Below are 24,240 nucleotides of genomic sequence, written 5' to 3'. Positions count from 1 at the left end.
TGTGATGGGTCTTTAAGTTGGTGTATTCACTGTATTGGACTCAGTTTTCAAAATGTGGTCACTGTGCCTCACTTTTCTGTCCTAGGTCCATCTGTCTGTCTCTCTTCTTCTGGTTATAAACCTTTCTGGTGCCTTTCAGATTTTACATACAAAAAATGCCCTTCTGGGTAGCTTATCTGGTAGTTATTTTTACTTGCAGAGCATTTAATGGGATCTACAGCCTTAATATTCCAGCCTGCCCAATAATGTTCAGGACTCTTTTTTGTTTCCATTGAAGTTAAATGTATGAAATGATAATGGTAACAATGACTTTTGGAGCTCTTTCCTTTACTTATTGCACAATTAGCATATGTACTATTCATCTGTAGCCTTTACTTTTTGTTTTATTTTCCATAGTAATTTTTCATAATATTCATTTGTCAACTATTTAGAAGTGATTTCCAGCTGCAAAAATACATCTGAGGCCAAACAGAAGAGCAGGGGGCAGTATTTGACAGCTTTCTTCATTTTAATACATGGTCACAAGAAGATAAATATATTCCCCCTATCTTGTATTTGAAAACTGGGTGATAACTGGTGTGAATTAAATATATTGTAACAAGCACCGCTTTTCTCAGGCTCTCGTCACGGTTCCACCACGCTGTGCAGCAATAACGGAGGAGGCGCAGGGTACAAACAAAAAAAGAACTTTATTAAGAACAGGCTTTTTCAGGCTGGAGTGACTTCGCTGACTAACTATAATTCTCAAACTCTGAACAGCAACTCTATCTCTACTACTACTCCAACTCCAACTCTTCCTAAAACTACCACGCGGGAACCGGGCACCCATATTTATTACTTTGCACCCCGTGACTGGCTCCCCCAATCACGGCACGCCCCGTGTTCCTGCGCGGGGCCAACCCCTGACCCCCAGAAGCAACTAAGCACAAGTTACCTAAGCACAACAGGAAGTAACACATACACATACCCAAATGCCCCCCCAGTCCCAGATTGCTACAATATTTTATATAGTATATCCTTTCATACAGTTTAATATACTGGTAATTTCTGTGGCAGGTTATGTGCAGATAGAATCTGTTTGGTCTAGCAATACACATACACAAAACTGTACACAATGCATGCATGCACAATAATTAAGAAAACAAAACAAGCAGGTTGATGGTGATGACATAGAGTAGATGGTGTTCATTTGGTAAATACACAGGTGCTGTACCTACACATGCGCATGTTTATCTTCAATACAGATCAGCTTCCCATTTATATAAAAATATACCCGTTAAAGAATATATGCAAATGTAAGCCTGCTTTTAATGATGACCGTTCACAACTTTAGCTGCAGTATGTGTGACAATATCCTACAGAGTGGGGTAAAAATGGCTTAATGAAACAGCGTGGGCAGATCTTTCAAGCAAGGAGAATAAAGCAGGCTTGCACACTGCAGAAAATTCCATGCTATTTTCCTGTCATTACATTTTGTGGGATTAGCACTTATTTATTTTGCAGTATTTTAACTTACTTCGGATGAGGTTGGTATTAAACACTTGCCTCAAGGATTTACTGTGGGGAAAATAAATTTAAAAATCCGTCATCAAAACTGACTTACTCGGTGTGTTTACAAAAAACAAAAATAATCTTCAATGTATTCAAGGGTTTTGTGTTTCCATGGAAATCGAACTGGAGATCTGAAACACTAAGTCAAAGTATTCTACTGCTCCCTACATTGAGACTTTTGAAACAGAAACTGGACGGTGCTTCAGTGTAGATGTACAAAACTGCACAAAATAATGCCACTGGCTAAAAACTACATAATTTCAGTATAAATTCTGGATAGTTTCACACACTGGCGTTTCACGAAAGCACCTTGGCAGTTTTAATAGAGCTCACTCTCCATTTTCACCTGAATGTGTCCATGACTTGTGTATGTGGTCACAGGACATTTTAAAAGCAGAGCTGCAATAGCCTTCAATAACATTATTGCAGTTGTTTTTACACAGTAACATATCAAAGCAGAATAATTCATTTACATTAAGCTGGGTTGGGTTAAATTCCTTTCATTAGAAGTCTATTCTGACACTTTACCTAATAATAAAACTTTGTTTTTAATTAGTGTGATTGCAAGGGCAATTTGGAAATGGGCAGTGTGCAGTGAGATCCGATCAAGCCAAATGTTATAAACCTTCAGTGCTATGGCAGCAGGCATTAACTAGATTCATGCAAGAAAAAATTATGAATGTTCTCAATACATGTATGTATACACTACAGAGAATCAAAGCACTACAAAGGCCTTTCATCAACCACCCCCTACAGTCTATTTGAATATTAAAATCTGGAGCAATGTTAAGATATGGGTTACTGTACTTACTAGATGTTTTTGATTGTTAGCTTTATAGATACAATCTCAACATGCATGCAAAGTATGGTATTATAAAGAAAAAAACACAATGTGGGGTAATACTGGAAGCATCCTATTTGCTTTGTTTTTCTTTTCGTTTCAAGTGATGTCATGCATTCTGTGAGTAATGATTGACAACGTTGAAAGATGTGAAATGGATAAATGCACCCTTAAGATCAAGGAAGGGATATATTAGTTTGCTGATATTTTTGTGTTCTTATCATATTGGCCCGAATATAAGACTGCTTTCAATCTGAATCTAGACCGTATTTATATACTTTATATACTTTATATACTATAGTTTTTTTCAGATTTTATGTGCCAGCACTTCATTTTATACATACATTTAGGTCCATAAATATTTGGACAGTGACACAATTTCTCATCATTTTGGCTCTGTACACCACCACAATGGATCTGAAAGGAAACAATCAATATGTACTTTAAGTGTAGACTTACATCTTTAATTTGAGGGTAGTTACATCCACATTGTGTGAACGATGTAGGAATTACACCCATTTTAATATGTGGTCCCCCCAATTTTAGGTGCTCAAAAGTATTTGGACAAACTAACATAATCATGAATTAAATTATGAGTTTCAATACTTGGTTGTAAATCCTTTGCAGTCAATGACTGCCTGAAGTCTGGAACCCATAGACATCAACAGATGCTGGGTTTCTTCCCTGGTGATGCTCTCCCAGGCCTGCACTGCAGCTGTCTTTAGTTCCTGCTTGTTCTTGGGGCGTTTTGCCTTCAGCAAGTGAAATGCTGCTCAATTGGATTCAGGTCAAGTGATTAACTTGGCCATTGCAGAACATTCCACTTCTTCGCCTTAATAAAGTCTTGGGTTGCTTTCACAGTATGCTTTGGGTCATTGTCCATGAAGCACCGTCCAATGAGTTGTGAAGCATTTGGCTGAATCTGAGCAGATAATATAGACCTAAACACTTCAGAATTCATCCTGCTGCTTTTGTCAGCAGTCACATCATCAGTAAATACAAGGGAACCAGTTCCCTTGACAGCCATACATGCCCATGCCATAACATGCTTCACAGATGAGGTGGTCTGCTTCAGATCATGAGCAGTTCCTGCATTTCTCTGTAATCTTCTCTTCCTATCATTCTGGTACAAGTTAATCTTTGTCTCATCTGTCCATAGGATGCTGTTCCAGAACTGTACAGGGTTCTTGCAGCATAATACACAGCTGACTATTCACCAGAGTTGCCAAGCTGAACACAACAGTATATACAGCATGGCAGTAGGAATTTCATGGAGCAACTGAACAGTACAGAGTGGACAGCTCCACTGTGCTGTTAAATGTACAATGTTGTTTAAACAAACTATATACACCACAGGGTGCAGGAGCCCGCTCGGAGCGGTGGCCATTTGCTCCATTAGCACAGCTAGGAGCGAGGCTGCACCAGCTCTACAATGTCATCACAAATTAACTATATACATTGCGGGGCACAGGACATTTTTTTCATGCGCTCTCCACACCATCACAGGAGCGGTGGCTGACAGCTCTACTAGCATATCTAGGAACAAGACCACACAGCTTGACCGTATCGTGACAAACAAACTATATACATCACGGGGTGCAGGAGCTGGCTACAGACAAGATTAACTTCAATTAATGCAGTTAAAACAAAATAAGGAATGCTAAGACTGTCTGAAACTAGGAACACAACAGGATGGCTGCCTCTCATCTGTACTATCCTGTGTCTGTCTATGGCAACTTGGAAATCCTTCTCATGTTTGACATTAATAATTGTTTATAATGTTACTATAGATAATCAAGCCTCCCAAAATTAAGTAAGCCTCCTGCATCCCAAAGCATGTTTTAAGATATTGAGAATGTTAACATCAGACATGTATATAACAGTAATAACTTCAACGTTACAACAGTCCTGTCTATATCAAGTGACATGTACATGATAGATGTAAACACTGAATACTATAATTTTAATATATCTTCTAATCATCTGAATTTACAGCTTGTTAGTATAGTTGCAGTGTTAGAGTGTACTTGAAATCACAAATATGTTAATTAATAAATTACCCTTAATTGATTCTTTTTTAACTTTATTTTATATATTTAGGGCGGTGCGGTGGTTAGCCCTGCTGCCTCACAGCTCTGGGGTCCCGGGTTTGAGTCCCGGCTTGGGGTGTGCCTTTCTGTGTGGAGTTTGTATGTTTTCCCTGTGTCCGCGTGGGTTTTCTCTGGGCACTCCAGTTTCCTCCCACTGTCCAAAGACATGCAGGTTAGGTTGATTGGTCTTTCTAAAGTGCCATGTGTGTCTGTGTGTATTGCCCAGTGATGGAGTGGCGTCCCATCCTGGGTGTATTCTCCTGCCTTGCACCCTATACCTGCTGGGATCGGCTCTGGCTTCCCTGCGACCCTCACCAGAATAAGCGGTTTTGAAGATGGATGGATGGATTTATATATTTACCACCTTACCTACATTAGCATAACAACAAACAAAACCGCACACTTAATGAATCATGATGTCTCCCCGGTGTTACACATACCTACATAAACCTTGTCTTATATATAAATACTGTAATTACCATAATGGAATGTAAATCCTGCATTAAATCATTTGCCAGCGTGATGTAACTTTCACAAAACAAAATCCCAATATCCATATTTCCCAGTCTTTAGATGTGTCCAGCAAATGTACTCGAAGTGAAAACTTTAATAGCATAATACTTCACTTTTACATTAGCATTCAGTCTCACTTGAAAAATATCGCATCCAAAACAGGAATGTCACATAATGTTGCTTTACAATATGAAAATACCACATCAAACCAGAAGAGCTTTTCCAGATCAGCAGGGACACACAGACCCAGGGACACAAATGGAAATTGGGCTTCAAGGCATTCAAGTCGGAAAACAGGAGACACTTCTTCACACAGAGAGTTGTCACAATCTGGAACAAACTACCCAGCGATGTGGTTGAAGCTAAAAATTTGGCAACATTTAAAAATATACTGGATAGGATCCTTGAATCACTTAGTTATTAATGGACACCAAATAAGCACGATGGGTCAAATGGCCTCCTCTCTTTTGTAAACTTTCTTATATATCAACAGTTGACATATACATATATCACAATTTGACTTATATATATAAAACGTTGACTTTCATAATTGTTATAATATTTTCCTGTTTGGCACCCCATTAATATCAATATGGAGAAAACAAAAAAATCTTAACTAAACAATAGAGGGTGGCAATGATTCCATTTTCTGATCCAGTAAAGCTCCAATAGTTGTTCGAAATCCCAATATCTGTTTTTTTTGGTAATATCACAAAAATATCGCAATTGGGTCCATAAAAGGATTGTGCAGTGAGACTGTGCTTTCAAAACCAGCTGTTTTTGAAGTCTTCACCATCTTATAATGTTGCTTTCGGTTATACTAAAGTTTTTAGCAGCACAACAATTATGTGATGATTTTCTAAAAACCATGATTTTAAGATTTTCATAATTACTTCTTCTTAATCCCTTTGATATTTGACCCCATTTACTTTTTTCACCATTTAATCACTTATCCATTTTCAAAAGTAGGGCTAATCAGCCATTCATTTAACTGAATATACACATTTGTAATTTAGCAACAGCCTTGACTTGACTCACAGTATTGTCTTTATTTTTAAAATTGAATTTTCTTAAAAAATAGTATATTTGGGCCAATATGGTATTTATTTTTGTGTTCTTATTTAGAAACACATTGGTTTCAATTTACAGTACTTACACTGGAATTGTCCATAGAAGCTCTGCACATCTTGATGCCTGAATCGGAACTCTTGCTTGTGTTGTTGCCAAGTTTCTTGCAGCAACAATTTAGTCTCAGCTGTGACTGCAGGCTTGTAAATGTGTTGAGAACAAGCAACACTTCAAAATAGAATTAATCTTTGTGATCTGTTCCAGTCTCTGACTGATATGGTAACGCATTTGCTTCAAACTGGAAAAAGAAGAAGAAAAAAAAAAGCCACAATTTATCACCCTTGGAAATATGTCAATTGCATAATGCAAAATACACTCATGGAATGCAGTATGCTATTATAGTATAACAGTCTTAATTAGGGCTGCCTCGATTAATCGATTAATCGGGTATATTAATCAACTAATGAATTGACCGACAATCAACATTTTCTCTAATCAAGCAATTTGTATTATGATGACTGATGAATATACGGTTAGCACTAGAAGCACCGACATTTCGAACTACCAAGAGCCAAAACCACTTATTTTAACCGATATCTCTTTAAACACTGGTATAATGAAAGGCAAACAATTGAATAAAACTAGCACAAATGGAGTAGGATATTTACATGGAAATATGAACATAAAACATTAAAATGATTGGTATAACATCAAAGCTCTTTTCTTTTTTTTTTAAATGTATGCACAGTCAAAACAAATAAATGAAACAAGTGTTTATTTGTGGCATAATCACTCTCAGTGTCCACAATATCTGACTACAGTTGTAATGCTATACAATGTGTATGTTTTTCAAGCACATGAAAGATTGTGGTGAGGTGAGGTCGAGACATATACACTCACCTAAAGGATTATTAGGAACACCATACTAATACTGTGTTTGATCCCCTTTCACCTTCAGAACTGCCTTAATTCTATGTGGCATTGATTCAACAAGGTGCTGAAAGCATTCTTTAGAAATGTTGGCCCATATTGATAGGATAGCATCTTGCAGTTGATGGAGATTTGTGGGATGCACATCCAGGGCACGAAGCTCCCGTTCCACCACATCCCAAAGATGCTCTATTGGGTTGAGATCTGGTGACTGTGGGGGCCAGTTTAGTACAGTGAACTCATTGTCATGTTCAAGAAACCAATTTGAAATGATTTGACCTTTGTGACATGGTACATTATCCTGCTGGAAGTAGCCATCAGAGGATGGGTACATGGTGGTCATAAAGGGATGGACATGGTCAGAAACAATGCTCAGGTAGGCCGTGGCATTTAAACGATGCCCAATTGGCACTAAGGGGCCTAAAGTGTGCCAAGAAAACATCCCCCACACCATTACACCACCACCACCAGCCTGCACAGTGGTAACAAGGCATGATGGATCCATGTTCTCATTCTGTTTACGCCAAATTCTGACTCTACCATCTGAATGTCTCAACAGAAATCGAGATTCATCAGACCAGGCAACATTTTTCCAGTCTTCAACTGTCCAATTTTGGTGAGCTTGTGCAAATTGTAGCCTCTTTTTCCTATTTGTAGTGGAGATGAGTGGTACCCGGTGGGGTCTTCTGCTGTTGTAGCCCATCCGCCTCAAGGTTGTACGTGTTGTGGCTTCACAAATGCTTTGCTGCATACCTCGGTTGTAACGAGCGGTTATTTCAGTCAAAGTTGCTCTTCTATCAGCTTGAATCAGTCGGCCCATTCTCCTCTGACCTCTAGCATCAACAAGGCATTTTCGCCCACAGGACTGCCGCATACTGGATGTTTTTCCCTTTTCACACCATTCTTTGTAAACCCTAGAAATGGTTGTGCGTGAAAATCCCAGTAACTGAGCAGATTGTGAAATACTCAGACCGGCCCGTCTGGCACCAACAACCATGCCACGCTCAAAATTGCTTAAATCACCTTTCTTTCCCATTCAGACATTCAGTTTGGAGTTCAGGAGATTGTCTTGACCAGGACCACACCCCTAAATGCATTGAAGCAACTGCCATGTGATTGGTTGGTTAGATAATTGCATTAATGAGAAATTGAACAGGTGTTCCTAATAATCCTTTAGGTGAGTGTATATATATTAGGCAAAGTCAAGAACGGGTATGCACAGTGTATTCAGGAACACAGAGTCATTAAAATTAAAAATCGGTCAAATTGACCAGCTGACCAGTGTTAAATGATAAAGGCGAATCACGCAAGATATCTCATCACGAGAGCTACAGTACAGTATCCGTGCACAAAATAGAGGGTTACAAGGTGCTAGAAAGTACAGTCAACCTTTGATTTCAAACTGGATTCGTAAGGAAACATTGAAGACATAGTAAAGGTTTTTTTTCACTTGCAAGCAATGCTTTTCTTACAAGAGCAATGTTATATTGTACAATATAATTTGTGAGCAAAACATTCGTTTGCTGTAGTGATTAGGCCTATAATTTAGTTTACAGGTTATAATAATTGTGTTTTTTTAAATATAGATTTCTATATATAGTTAACCATTCCCGTTCAGCATTACTGTAATATCAATGCCTAGTTTTACTGTGTGGTACAACCACTTAAAGACTGTTACACTTATTTTAATAAGTGCCTGATTAATCTACCAATTAAATAACTAATGCCCAATGATTATCCTATCAAATATTTTAATTGACTGACAGCCTTAGTCTTAATGCTAAATTACTATAAATTCTTGTGAATCTCACTATATTTAAAATGCTACCACATGGGAAAATAAACATGTTTGTTTTAAAAGCTGCTATTTTGCAATTATTGTTCTGTGGTTTATATAAGATGACGACTTGAGGCAGCAAGCACAAACTTTTAATATGTTACCTTACGTCCCTGTGTGGTTTAACGTTGGGATCTGTCAGGTCCAGTATGATTTTGAAGAGAATTGTTCCAAAGGCAAAGTCCTGCACTTTCCCTGCTGCATTGTGCATACCAAATATCACTTCCCAAGTGTCCCATTTGTAGGCCAGTACATGACAGACGTTTAAAGAAAAAAAAAGAAAAAAAACTTACTTTTACAGAAGGGCAACGTTAGCACCTACAATACTCTAATTCTTTAATTATAATTATTATATTTCTTAGCAGACACCCTTCCAGGGCAACTAATTATAGTTACAATATATCTGTCACACACAGGTGATGTAAAGGATTATTATCCAATTCTTAAATAATTGGAGTACACCAGCACATATATTTAAATATATATATATATATATATATATATATATATATTTAATGGTATTGCAGTACTTCATACTCACAAGCTAAGTGTCTACAACAATTAATCACCAGCAATTAATCACCAACAATTCATCATGGACAATGGCAGTTGTAGTTTGTTTTTCAACTCTTTAATCTCAGCCCTTTTTATCAATAATTCCAGCTACATACCTGTAAGCAGACTACCATGCACAGAATGCATCACTCAACTTTTACATGGGGTGCGTTCATGTCAAGAAACAAACCAAAAACTATAGCTACAAAATAAAAACGTACCATTACAGTTAGTCAGTACCATTGTGTATAATGTGTGAATGTGTATAATGGTGACACCTAATCGTCATTTAGCAATATACATATTTCTCTGCATTACATTTAAAATTACATTACATTTGAAAAGCAAACTGGTTTTTGTTTTGTTTGTTTGTTAATTGGCTGGGTGGTCATGAGCTAGTAAAAAGTTTGTACATTATGTAGAAAAATCATCTTAATTTACATATGGAACCAAAGCAGTTACAGTGCTAACAAGCATGCAAGCTGCTTACCCATGGTTGTATTCACGACACATAGACTTTCGTTTCTGTGCAAAGTCTGAGCATTCATTGACTAAATGGTCATATTCTGTGCAGAAAGTGTTTAAACTGAACAAGGGGGTAATGATATAATTATGAAGATTTTTATAAAAAGGGGTGAACTTAAAGAGTTGAACAGACTGTAACTGCTGTGGGTAATTGTAGGATTTAATAAAAGGCTGTTTTGGAATCGTTGTTGGACAGTATTTGATCTAAATCAAAAGAGACAGTAAGTGATCAGGTTTTATTTATGCAGCTACTGAACTGAATACATACAGGCCTGTTATTTATGATTTATTATCTCACATTCACACATTATACACAAAGGTACTGACTAACTGTAATGGTAAGTTTTTATTTTGTAGCTATAGTTTTGGTTTGTTTCTTGACATGAACGCACCCCATGTAAAAGTTGAGTGATGCATTCTGTGCATGGTAGTCTGCTTAAAGGTATGTAGCCAGAATTATATATCTCTTTAGGGGTTTTATTTATGTAATCTGTAAGTGAATATGTACTATATCTGTAATCTATGTTATTTACACTATTTGTTTTTAGCACAGCTTGTGATATATTGTTGCCTAAGCTAAACAGTCACTGTAAATAATGATTTCTAGTAACAGAAATCATGTTGATCACAATCTTTTGTCGGTGACTTATTGTCTTTAATGAATTGTTGGTGATGAAGTGTCGCTGGTGAGGAAAAGCTTGTGATTAAATGTACGTGATGAGAAGTTCTTGACAAATTGATGGGATTAATTATCTGAGTGTTAGAATGTACTATATTATTCAGACTTCAATTTCACTACATTCATTCATACAAATTCATTTAAAAAAATTAGAATGTTTTCTTTTTCTGTAAAAAATAAAAAATAACCACACCTCTTGCAAGTTTTTGAAGTATACTTAAAATTGTCAACCAATACCTGGAGGTTTATTGATAATGGTTAGGCAAATGAAATTCTCTACAGCATTGTACCAGTTTTAAAATTACTATAGCTGGCCTTCAAAAATAAAGGGGGTCAGTGCCCTTTATTTGACAGATTTTTATAAGTTGTATTCTTTATGTTTCTCATGTCTAATTCAAAGATATACTTGGTATACTTGTAATTGCTGGAAGAAGGGCAACTTCTGAATTCCTGACAGCAGTCATAAATATTTAAAGGTAATTTTAAATTCAGTTTCTCATTGCATTACTCTTTCACTAAGAAATAATTATATACACAAAGACAAAGTCAAAGACAGAGACAGAATCAGTATGTCTGTATAGTATATTCATGGGAAATGTCAAGCTGTGCAGCTGGATAATTCATCCATCCCCACTTGTGACTCTTAAACTAATATTTTACAAAGCTAGGAAAGGCCATAGAGTCATGCAAAAACATGGTTCACTGGGATATCAGTAGATAATTCACTGCACATGAAAAATGACAAAAAGTGGATAGATTAGTCTTTCTTTACTTACCTTTTTTTTTGCAGAATTATTTCCTTAACCTATTCTGGGTTTAGAGCTCTTTCACAAAACCAGTGAGTGTTGACTAATGATTTCAGTTTATCTCTCAGTTCCATTACTGCTCCGTCGCAGCACGTCTTTTGGCTTCTGTAGTTACTGCCTTCAACAATACCAATCTCAGCCATAAAAATAAAAAAGATCAGAACAATATTTGATGTCAGTGTCAGTTTCATGGAAATCTGTTAGCTAGTTTATTTATTTATTTGCTTAAACATAGTACCAAAACTGATGCATGCTCAAGGCCAAATTTGGTAGGTGGCAGTAGGAAACTACACACTTACTTCTGCTGTTTTTTGGAAACATATAAAAAATAAAAATAAAAATTATATATATATATATATATATATATATATATATATATATATATATATATATACCGTACCAGTCAAACATTTTAGAACACCCCCATTTTTCCAGTTTTTACTGAAATGTAAGATGTTCAAGTCCAGTGAATAACCTGAAATGGTACAAAGGTAAGCAGTAAACTGCCAGAGGTAAAAAAAAAGTTTAGGTTGCCAAAAACTGAAAAAGAATGTACATGTCAGAGTTGTATACTGTGTTACTACACCCTCTTAAGCATTATCTGTCAGTGTTACATGCAGCTCCTGTGCATACAGTAGAAGTTACACTGTATTCCTATAATGCGCACATCGTTTGAAAGCTTATTCTCTTGGCTACTAGCGCATTTAATTCTCAAACATATCTGATTTACAGTTTCCATGCCACCATCATTCAGAACCCGGGGGGTAAACGCTGCTCGGGGGGGTACGCTGTAAAGTTTTCCATCTTGACATTTTGTGCATGGGATACCAAACATTTGGCAGACAATACAACAGGGAAGAGTACACATGGGATTAAAGAGAAGCACATGGATTTGGTGCCCTTTTAAGGGTACCAGAGGGGTTTGTCAGTTTAAGGGGTTCAATTTTGTTAAACAAAATGATTCCATGATTTATTAAAAATATATAAATAAAAATGTTGGTTAGACCTATATATTACAAAATAATTATAATAAAAAATAAAATTATTTTATTTATTTTTATGAGTTTAAGTGTCAGTATAACATGCTTTTAATTCTACCAGTTTCCAAAATTATATTTGAAAACATGAAGAAAATATTGATACTAATATATCATTATATTTTAGATAGTTGCCTCTTGTATCTGTGTGTTTAGTGCAGCTGGAAGCATGTCCTATTGCTGTTACAAAGAGCAAAACTAAGACTAAAGCAGAGCTTGGTTAGCAACAGTTCCTAAAAATATGGCAAGCCCACCTGGACAAAAATATTAAAGACTTGTTTATGTAACACAACTGTAGTATTTTAGGCTGAGCAATTTAAATGAGTCAAAGAACAACATTTGACACATCTGAAACTTCCAGCCCCCCTAGTACAATATTTTATTTTGATATATTTATTTATGTATTTAGAGCCCATATAAGTTCCCCTTTGATGTAACTAAGTGATTAGGAGATTATTCCTTGTTTCTCCTGTTTTTGGTTAACTTTGCAGCTGAAATATTCACACCGCAGCACTCAAAGAAGAACAAAATAACTTGCAGGCAAATTACATTCATATGATTCTATATTTAAATTGGTTGGTGTTATATACATACATATACAACTCTGGAAAAAATTAAGAGACCACTCCAAGTTCAGAAATCAATGTTAAATGGTCTCTTAATTTTTTCCAGAGCTGTATACATAGTGCCTTCCAAAAGTATTGGGACAGTAATGTCTAAACTGGGATTTCCATAATCATGACAAAAAACAACAAAACCAAAAAAAAAACATTACCTGATAAGTACAGTGCCTGTTTTTTATTTTATTTTTTAATATAGTAAATTCATTTCTACCCTCTTTGGTCAAGTAAACACTTGGTTGTGTTTAACCAATTTATTTTGAAGGAGCAAAAGTATTTGGACAATTGGTTGACAGGTGTCTCTTTTCTTGTGAGGTGTTTTAATTAGGCACTCAAATGTCTGATGTTGATAACAGAAACATAATCAGAGATGTTAAGATCAGTTAAGTCACCAACAACCTCCAGAGTGCAGGGGTGAAGCTCCAAATCCAAGTCAACACGGCAAGAACTGAATAGCCAGATTCAACTTACTTGGGGTACAAGTAAAAACACAAACATGCACATTATTTGCCATATTCATAACCCCATTTTATGTGGTGCAAAATTGGGGGGAGTGGCTGAAATGATGCGTGATTCCTACTATATTCATGGCTGTGCACCTCACAAAAAACAGGTTTGTGAGGCCCAAAATTAAGCAATGAAAAGAGTGGCACACTGCACTATTTCAGGGGACAGCTCCTGTACAACAATTTGGCTGTCTGTTTTTATATATGGTTGTGTGCTGCAACAGAACAAGATCCTAAAACTTCAACAAGTTTTTTTGACTGAATGGCAATACATACATACATACATACATACATACATACATACATACATACATACATTGGAGACAGAGTTAGTAGCTTCAGAGTGTACAAGCCTCACTCGTTCTCCAACGTTCTACAAATGAGCATATGTAACCATGAGTGCATTCATTTATCATTGAGCCATAGAACATACACAAATACATACAGAAAGGTTACAAATTAAAGGAAAAAACGACATAAAGTGTCTCAGTAAATTGTTGGGCCACCACGAGCCACCAGAACAGCTGCAATGCTCTTGGCACAGATTCTATGAATCTCTGAACTCTACTGGAGGGATGAACACCATTCTTCCAAAATAAATTCACCTCATTTGGTGTTTTGATGACGGTGGTGGAGAGCGCTATCTAACACGTCGGTCCAAAATCCAGGTGTTCAACTGGGTTGAGATCTGATGACTGTGAAGGCCATATCATATGATTCACATGATTTTCATACTCATCAAACCATTCAGTGACCCCTCGTGCCCTGTGGATGGGGTCATTGTCATCCTGGAAGAGACCACTCCCATCAGGGTAGAAATGTTTCACCATAGGATAAAGGTGATCACTCAGAATAACTTTGTAATGATTTGCAGTGACCTTTCCCTCTAAGAGGACAAGTGGACCCAACCCATGCCAGGAAAATGCCCCCCATAGCATAACAGAGCCGGACCCCGTCACTGTACAGGTCAAGCAGTCAGGCCTGTTCCGTTCTCTTGGTGTCGCCACACATGCACTCGCCCACTTGTCGAGCATATGGTGAAGGATGACTCTTCTGACCAGATCACTTTTTTCCAAATTGCTATAGACCAGTGCCTATGGTTTTTGCACCACTGAACTCTCAACTGTGCATTTGTCTTTGTACTGAGTGGTTTATGCACTGCAGCCCTGCTATAATATCCCTCTCTGTGTAGTTCTCGACACACTGTTCTTGCTGACACAGTCTGATCACGTCCTGCATTGACATTCTCAATCATCTGCTCTTCTGTTTTCCCTTACATATCACAGTAATGTACAGGCATCACAGTCATTAATGACCTCTCTTTCAAAGTCACTTAGATCCTTTTCTCTTGCCATCTGGATCCAAAATCGAGGTCAACTGGGCCTGCTCAGCATTTGTATACATGCCACAGAGCATGATAGGATGTTAATTGCTTAATTGTATCATGCAGTACACCTCTTTGGAGGCATCTGCATTTGTTATTTTCCTCCACTCATTTATTCAGGTTTTTCCTTTAATTTGCCACCCATCTGTGTGTGTGTGTGTGTGTGTGTGTGTGTGTGTGTATGTGTGTATATATACACTCACCTAAAGGATTATTAGGAACACCTGTTCAATTTCTCATTAATGCAATTATCTAACCAACCAATCACATGGCAGTTGCTTCAATGCATTTAGGGGTGTGGTCCTGGTCAAGACAATCTCCTGAACTCCAAACTGAATGTCTGAATGGGAAAGAAAGGTGATTTAAGCAATTTTGAGCGTGGCATGGTTGTTGGTGCCAGACGGGCCGGTCTGAGTATTTCACAATCTGCTCAGTTACTGGGATTTTCACGCACAACCATTTCTAGGGTTTACAAAGAATGGTGTGAAAAGGGAAAAACATCCAGTGTGCGGCAGTCCTGTGGGCGAAAATGCCTTGTTGATGCTAGAGGTCAGAGGAGAATGGGCCGACTGATTCAAGCTGATAGAAGAGCAACTTTGACTGAAATAACCACTCGTTACAACCGAGGTATGCAGCAAAGCATTTGTGAAGCCACAACACGTACAACCTTGAGGCGGATGGGCTACAACAGCAGAAGACCCCACCGGGTACCACTCATCTCCACTACAAATAGGAAAAAGAGGCTACAATTTGCACAAGCTCACCAAAATTGGACAGTTGAAGACTGGAAAAATGTTGCCTGGTCTGATGAGTCTCGATTTCTGTTGAGACATTCAGATGGTAGAGTCAGAATTTGGCGTAAACAGAATGAGAACATGGATCCATCATGCCTTGTTACCACTGTGCAGGCTGGTGGTGGTGGTGTAATGGTGTGGGGGATGTTTTCTTGGCACACTTTAGGCCCCTTAGTGCCAATTGGGCATCGTTTAAATGCCACGGCCTACCTGAGCATTGTTTCTGACCATGTCCATCCCTTTATGACCACCATGTACCCATCCTCTGATGGCTACGTCCAGCAGGATAATGCACCATGTCACAAAGGTCGAATCATTTCATATTGGTTTCTTGAACATGACAATGAGTTCACTGTACTAAACTGGCCCCCACAGTCACCAGATCTCAACCCAATAGAGCATCTTTGGGATGTGGTGGAATGGGAGCTTCGTGCCCTGGATGTGCATCCCACAAATCTCCATCAACTGCAAGATGCTATCCTATCAATATGGGCCAACATTTCTAAAGAATGCTTTCAGCACCGTGTTGAATCAATGCCACGTAGAATTAAGGCAGTTCTGAAGGCGAAAGGGGGTCAAACACAGTATTAGTATGGTGTTCCTAATAATCCTTTAGGTGAGTGTATGTATATATATATATATATATATATATATATAAATCATACATTGCAGTTTTTAGACTAGCATTACAGACAGAATGATTGCACTGCATCTTATCAGTGGGTAATGTTGCATTTGCAAATGTATCTTCATATATCAGTGTAATATACTAAACACATCTGAAGGTTATCTAATCAATTGTAAACCATGTAGAATTGTTAGAAGTATTTGTCATGTTTTTGAGAAGTAGTATTTATGTAGAATGAATGAGAAGAATGTTGGTTATTTATTGTATTTACTCCTTAATACAGCCCACAATTCTCAAACTGAATACAAACAAGAACATTCAAATAAGCTTTTTGTTTATGTTCACAAACTCATTAGGTTTTGTGTTATTCTTAAGTGATTCTTACTCCATTTTGCTTTAAAAATTATATCTTAAAAAAAAAACAGTTATCATTTCAGCATTACAATCAAGAACTGTGATTGAGGAAAAAATTGGTAGTAGAACAAAATAAAGGTTACTAACCAGAGCAAGAAATTTAATTTATCTTAGTTGTGAGGGTTTACGTTGCTAACTAACCAACAGTCTATTGAAAGAACCCTAAGACTCTGTTTTAACTCCATAGCTGGGCAGTTTGAAATCCTATCCTAACAGCATGCTAAAGCTGATACTGTATATAAATTACTTTTAAATGATATTGGTTGATATTATTTCTTCATTTGTCATGTTTTTTATTCTGTTATTTTAATTTAGTTTCTGACAGGAAAAAGACCAAGTACAATCCATATTTACATGTGAGCTGAATCAGATTCAACATTCTCTTACTCACTGTATATCTTCTGGTTTATACTGGTAATGGTATACCTGTTAAAACTGTAAGTCCTATCACAAATATTAAAAAAAAAAACATTTTTTTCTCTCTTTCACAGACCAGCAGTATTCATGGTCACCGTCTCATCATTTCAATGAAGACAGATACTCTCCTGCACCAAGGAACATGAAGGGTTTATCTAGCAGCCGAACGCAACCCCAGATCACGTCAGGACACACTTGTGGTTTAGCAGAGTGCGAACATTCCCATGACCACATCCATCATGGCCAAGATTCACGGCAATCCTACTTACTCAGTCCTACAGACAGCTGCCAAATGGACCATCATCGCTGCTCCCCTCGCAGCTCTATTCACTCCGAATGCATGATGATCCCCACCATGATGGGCGACCACGTCTCCAGCAGCACTTTTCCCAGAATGCACTACAGTTCTCATTACGACACCCGGGATGACTGCGCTGTGTCCCATGCCAGCAGCAAGATCAACCGTATCCCCGCCAATCTCCTGGATCAGTTCGAGAAGCAGCTGCCCTTGCACAGGGATGGCTTCCACACCCTGCAGTACCAGAGGACCTCCACGACAGAGCAGCGGAGCGAGAGCCCTGGCCGAATACGCCACCTGGTCCACTCCGTGCAAAAACTTTTCACCAAGTCCCACTCGTTGGAGGGTTCCTCTAAGAGCAACATGAACGGGACCAAAGGAGACAGTAGGAGTGACAGCCACCATCACAGTCACCACTCCAAGCACAGCAAGCGGAGTAAAAGCAAGGAGCGCAAACCAGACTCCAAGCACCGGTCTGGGATGACAGGCTGGTGGAGTTCTGATGACAATCTGGACAGTGACAGCACTTACAGGACTCCGAGTGTCATGAGTCGGCACCACGTTGACCACATCACACACTGTTACCCCGAATCCATGCAGGGCCATTTTGGAGACCTTACGCTCAAGACTTCCAAAAGCAACAATGATGTGAAGTGTTCTGCCTGTGAAGGGCTCGCCATGGCCCCAGAGGGGAAGTTCATGAAAAGAAGCTCATGGTCCACACTCACTGTCAGCCAAGCCAAGGAAGCCTATCGGAAATCCTCTCTAAACCTGGAAAAACCAATGATGCATCAGGACCTTAAAACATCTATGAGGCCATGTCACTACCTACAGGTAATAAATCAATACTACCTTGTTTTGTTTTTCATACAATCATCTAAGTTTGGTATTCTGTCTTGTATGCTGATTTATTTATTGTATTAATTGAGGTCTGTACCTTTCTTTATTTAGATTAAGGAACAAGCGACCAGTTTGTTATCTTTAGCTAATTTGGTTGATGAAGTCAGTAGATTTTTTTGTAATCATTTGTTTGTATCTGTTCTTATAGTGTACACTACAAGGCACTAGTTTTGAAGAACAGCAGGACATATGTAAAGGGGTGAGACAAATATCTCCTGGTCAACTTACCTAGATTTGAACTCCTTATCATATAGGAATACTGGATTGATGATTAAAAATGCTGAAGATCATGGGAAATATCTGTCAACAGTAACATTGTTTCTTAAGCATTTCTGTCTACAAAATGTTTTGGTTTACATTTTGGACATGTCATTAAACGATTTTAAAGTATTCTCTGGTAAAGCATTGACTAATATATATTTGATTAATCAGATCGATTAGGCTGTAGTTAGAGCTTGCAAAGCCCTGATTTTCATAGACACCTAACGCTTTTATTAGGGATGCACCAATATGAAAATTCGGGGCCGATACCAATATTCATATAAAAATATTGTCTGACACCAATATTTTCTTATTTATTTACGTATTGTGGCACCGTGTGGGGTGGACACGATGTCGGGGCTCTATAGGCGGGGACCCAAGGAGACAGCAACTCTAACTAAGCATGGACACAGATCCCTAACTACACATATAACTAATGAAATACAAACAATCAAATAGCAGCCAAGCACGGGTCCATTACCAGTTTCTTTTTCTGTTAGTTCGTCCCGTCCCGTCCCCTTTCTCTCTACACAATGCTCCCAGTCCCCTCCTGCTTCCCTAACAAACAAAGGCTGCCAAATTCCTGCTTTTAAGCAGAAGCCAGCCAATGAAAACAGTTCTGCATGTGTCATGTGTCTTGTGTTATCAGCTTCCTGCTGCATCTCCAGGAGCATCTTCCCCAGCCCAGAACTATTGTGACACTATATAAAGAGAGCGGGGGCGGAACCAGATCAAAAAAGTTTTTTCGACATTCAAGCATTTATTTGGCCAGATGGCACCCTTTTTTTTTAACTGCTGGAAACCCTGAAACATTATGTTTAAGATATGGGCATATGTACATCATTTACCAAAAGAACCTCCTGAATTTAAATTTCCCATGTTTGAAACACCAGATCAAAGCTTCCAACATTTTCATCATTGCTAAGCCTGTTGCTAGGAATGACATTCCACTGACCAGACACAGTCATGCACAACTGTACCAACTTCAGCAAATACCAGGTAAACAGCCAACAAATCGTAACTATTGTTGAGAGTATGGGTTAATTTTTCAACATGTGAGTGAAGGTCTCTTTGACGTATCAGAAGCTATAAAATTATAACTTTTTTGGTTGTTGTTTTCACTCAATACCTGGAGCTGCAGTAGGGAGACTGAAGTGGCACGAGAGGTGATGCTTTTTAGGTTTATTTACAGGTCGTGTACGGTGTCTGAAAGGTGCTAAACATTTTATTGTCCTGCATTCCCATGATGTGGATTTCTTGATGCCTCTTGTTATACAAACACTACATATATATATATATATATATATATATATATATATATATATATATATATATATATATATACACACATATAGCTTGTTTGTTTAAACTGACTGTTCTGTTTTTCTCCTATAAATTGTGTTAGGAGACATAATAATAATAATAATAATAATAATAATAATAATAATAATAATAATAATAATAATAATAGACAAAATAATAATATATTGGGCTACCGAGGGAGTCAGTTGGTGGGAGTTTCTCTGTAGCTGCTACTTGAGGTGAATACAAGTAATGGGTATCAAAAACGTTTTGGGGATACTTGAGTATCTTGAGTTCAATGCATATTTTCAGTTATTAGCAGTAAAAAAAAAAGCTGGCCCCTAAACATAGAATTGGTTGTTTCTGAGCAATGCTGACTACAGTTACACAGTGTCAAACCAGGGGTAACCCCAGATCTAATTATAGATGGGTGATTGTTTTGAAAATCGCACCTGCAGGCATCAGCTCAATTAATTTGCATGCCTATATTAAAGAAACAGTATGGCGACAGCTGCAAAGGTGAAGCACCTACATTTATATTCTCATACATTTATATATTTCTGTTGTTCACAGATCTTATCATGTTCATTCTGTGATAAAATGTGTAGCATTCAAGCACTGTGTTCAATTTCCAGTGTAAATATAATAGTATCTGACACTGATTCATTTTATTTGGATACCTGGCATTTATTGTAATTTATTGCAATCAATTCAAAATTAACTTAATCAGTACTACACAGTAGCATACTTAATCCTTGCCTTTAGTATAAGTCATTTTGTTCAGGAAACAAAACTGAACTGATGGTTGAGTGAATAGATAAAATCAGTAGCAAAGTAAGAAAATGTTACCGCATAAGTCTGCAGTTACAGGTCACTTGCAATAAGCTCTGCAATACCCTGCTATGAAGCCAGACTTGGTTCAGTTACCTACTGACATACTCTGTGCACAGTTAACAGCTGTAAGAACTTAAACAGTCTGGAGCACAAAGGGGAAGGTTACATAAATGACACAAATCATCCACAAGCCTCAATGTATTATTACATAAGTAATAGTTAAATCTCAGTTAAATTATAAGTTAGTTCAATAATAATATGACCACAATGCTAATCCTAACACAAGCCCTAAACCTCACTATTTGTGTGGCCTGGATGTTAGGAGCAGGACTATTCTAGCACCTGTCAGGTATTTTTTGCCAAACTATTCCTGTGAATTTTATATATATATATATATATAATTGTCATTGTGTTTAGGACCTTGTACCTTATAAGGACCCCAATATACCCCGATATATGTAATATACCCCAATCGTACTTATATTTGTTCACACTTTACAGTTTTAGAATATGGTGTTCTTTGCTGAAAATAAATAATTTGAGTACATTGAAAACTATGTAGGCTTAAGTAAACCAATATAAAAGTATCAACTCTCCTGGGTTCATCAGACCAGAAGAATAAACATAAATCCTATGAGGATACAAAAAAGGTGAGAGGTTATTTAGTCTAGCTTACACCACACATACATGATCCTTTTGGAGATTAACTCGGGCCAAGCAGTAAACCTGTTTCAGACATTGATAATGTTGACATTAACGTATTCTTCAGGAAGCTATTTAATGAAATATTCTGACTACAGTAAATACATGGTGCTAAAAATAGGAGAGCAGCTTTCAATTGCTGAGATATTTTAAGCAGTATTATCAATCCTGTTTTGGTGACGCATTTGCAAGGACGATTTTATATTTTATCAGAAGGAAAGTGCTAGAAATGTCTTCAAATAAAAGTTACTGGGGATCTGCTGCAAGTAAGAATATAACCATGGCTATTTTTGTCTCTTTACAGCAATAGGTTATCGAGAAGGAAATTCTAATATAAAAGGAAAAAAGCTGAAAACATCAGTTGGAAAAACGTATGATAAAAGGTGATCAATGTCTGCTAGCCCAGTTTTGATAGTGCTGTTTAGAAGTCAGCACTGAACCCCTTTGAACCTTCAATTTATGCTGGTGCTACATGGGGGTGTATATTACTTGGCCTGCTGACTTACATTACAGCGCATTTGGAACAATGAAGCAGATCTGATGGCCGATGTTGCATGTTTTAAATAGAGTCCTGCCTTTGGTTTATGGAGGGAGATCACTGTCAAAAAGATTATTATGCGTAAAAAGAAGGTACAAATTACAAATTGCATATTTGTGAGTTGGATAGAGTGATAAATCACTGTCAATAATACGTCACAAAGGTCAGAGGCTGATATTGTGAGATTTCCAGAAGGTTATTGTAGAAGGGACACTGATGCTATGCTAAAACACCTATAGAGATTTCCCTAACTAACATTAAGAACAACGTACATGTTGAACAGCATACAGTAGAGGCTTAAATAGTCTTACTGGCAAACTGCCGTGAATTTAGATCGGTTCACATTCATTGATTCACATGAACCAGTCAGAAATAATCAAATTAATTGACATTTAGAACATTTTTATTAAGTGTGAAGCTGTAGACAATGTGTACCTACAACAGATTATGCCTGTACTTTGTTTCATATGTTATGAAAGTTGATCACAGGAGACATTCTCTGTAATTAGAAGAATTCAGTACAGTGGTTAATTTACCAGACTGGAGCTGCTGCAGTTGCAATTTTTAAAAGAATATGAATTTAATATGATGCTGTTTAAGTAAACGATTTGAATCATTCAGCAGTTACCAAGGGATAGTTTAGATATATGAATAACAAATTTCAATTAGTTTTTTCAAAAATCCGCAAAATCCAAGGCCTTCTTTATACATGAAGAGTCCATAAAAAGCTTTAATATTTTGTTTCCAAAAAGGAATATTTAAAAAAAAATAGATTAAAAAAACAACATGTTGTAAACTAAGAAACTACACATACATCAGCAAAACTGGCCTTTATCAATGTGTAGCCTAAGATATGTAATCAATTAACACTTCATTACATATCTTCAGAAATTTTCACATGATAATTATGCACTTCCACCCCATAAAAAATAGAAATAGAGTAAACCTTCAAAATCTGTATAAAGATAATTATATAATATCTGCAATAGGTCCTACTTATTGTCAATGTATTTTGGATCATGAGGGAGAAGTCATATACATTTGTCATTTTTATAAACATGTTGCTCTAAAAAGGAAGGTAACTAAATGTAATGGCAGCAGATATCTGGAAATGAACACTTTTTTCATTTTAATTTTGAAAATCTGGTCAGTCTATCAAGAAGAAATCTTGCAGACATTTTTTAGAAACTTTAAGTAAAGAAATATGGAATAATTAAATAAATACATAAAACAAATTGCCTACACAAACAAAATCATTTTTAATTGGATGCATAAAAATGATTACATCAACTATTAAATGTCGACTAAAATACAGTAAAGGTATTTTGCAGTTAACATGGTGTTATAAACGTTATACATCCAATTTAAAATTATTATTATTATTATTATTTTTTTTTTTATCTTTAAAAAGTTTCTATTTCAAGTACAAATTATTTTTATGCATTTTTGTCTTTTTTGAGAGTGATCTCCCTCCATAACGTCTAGTTCAGCCCTGCTTTGCGTTCAGATTTGTGTTGTCTTACAATAACTACATATTGTCAACCTAGGTCAAACACAGTGGTGGCGAGAAAATATATAGTTTGATTATAGTTGTAATGTTTAACTTTTGTATATATATATATATATATATATATGTGTGTGTGTATATATATTCTTACTGCACTGAGATGCTCTTGTGTCAGACCTGGCTCTCTGCATGGCAGCCAGCAATTGTATGAACACTTTAAAATTGCAACCTTGCCAATTGACGTTTGCGTTTGTTTTCAAACCTGTGGTTAGCATAATCCTGTTGCATTCACATTAACATTTCTCAACCGGAGATGAGCGCTTTGCCCTGGGTTGAAAATCTCAACCCTGGTCTCTAGGAGGGGCGAATTCACCCTGACTTCAGAGTTTTGTCTCAGGTTGAAAATGACAATGTGAAAGCACTTGATATTCAACCCGGGTCGCCCTAGGCTTAATTGTCTAGTGTGAAAGCAGCTATTATAGGTAGATTTTATGGCTAGTATTGTGTATCAGGAAGGTGACTGATTAATATTGGTGAAGACAGAGATAAGGTATTACAGATAGATATTACAAAATAAGTAAATCAGGCAACTCAAATACAATTATAAAGTTAGCATGCCCATGGAACTCAGATAAAAATCTGATCCTCAGTGTCCTCATACAAACCTCCTTGAGGACCCTTGATCTAGAATGAAATCTAACCC

The 24,240-nt window shown here is 37.1% G+C and overlaps 1 protein-coding gene across 1 annotated transcript in view; it reads left to right on the top strand.

Moving 5' to 3' along the window:
* Positions 1–17,275: 17,275 nt before the first annotated feature.
* LOC136757590 (disks large-associated protein 2-like) overlaps positions 17,276–24,240 on the top strand; it is an 88,233-nt gene continuing 81,268 nt past the window's right edge. The window contains exon 1 of the mRNA XM_066712411.1: positions 17,276–18,327. Coding sequence (XP_066568508.1) covers positions 17,338–18,327 — 990 coding nt within the window. The 5' untranslated portion in view covers positions 17,276–17,337. The remainder of the gene's footprint in view (positions 18,328–24,240) is intronic.

The sequence above is a fragment of the Amia ocellicauda genome, chromosome 1 (assembly GCF_036373705.1).
Source record: "Amia ocellicauda isolate fAmiCal2 chromosome 1, fAmiCal2.hap1, whole genome shotgun sequence".
NCBI classification, from domain to species: domain Eukaryota; kingdom Metazoa; phylum Chordata; class Actinopteri; order Amiiformes; family Amiidae; genus Amia; species Amia ocellicauda.
This window is presented reverse-complemented; position numbering and strand designations above follow the sequence as displayed.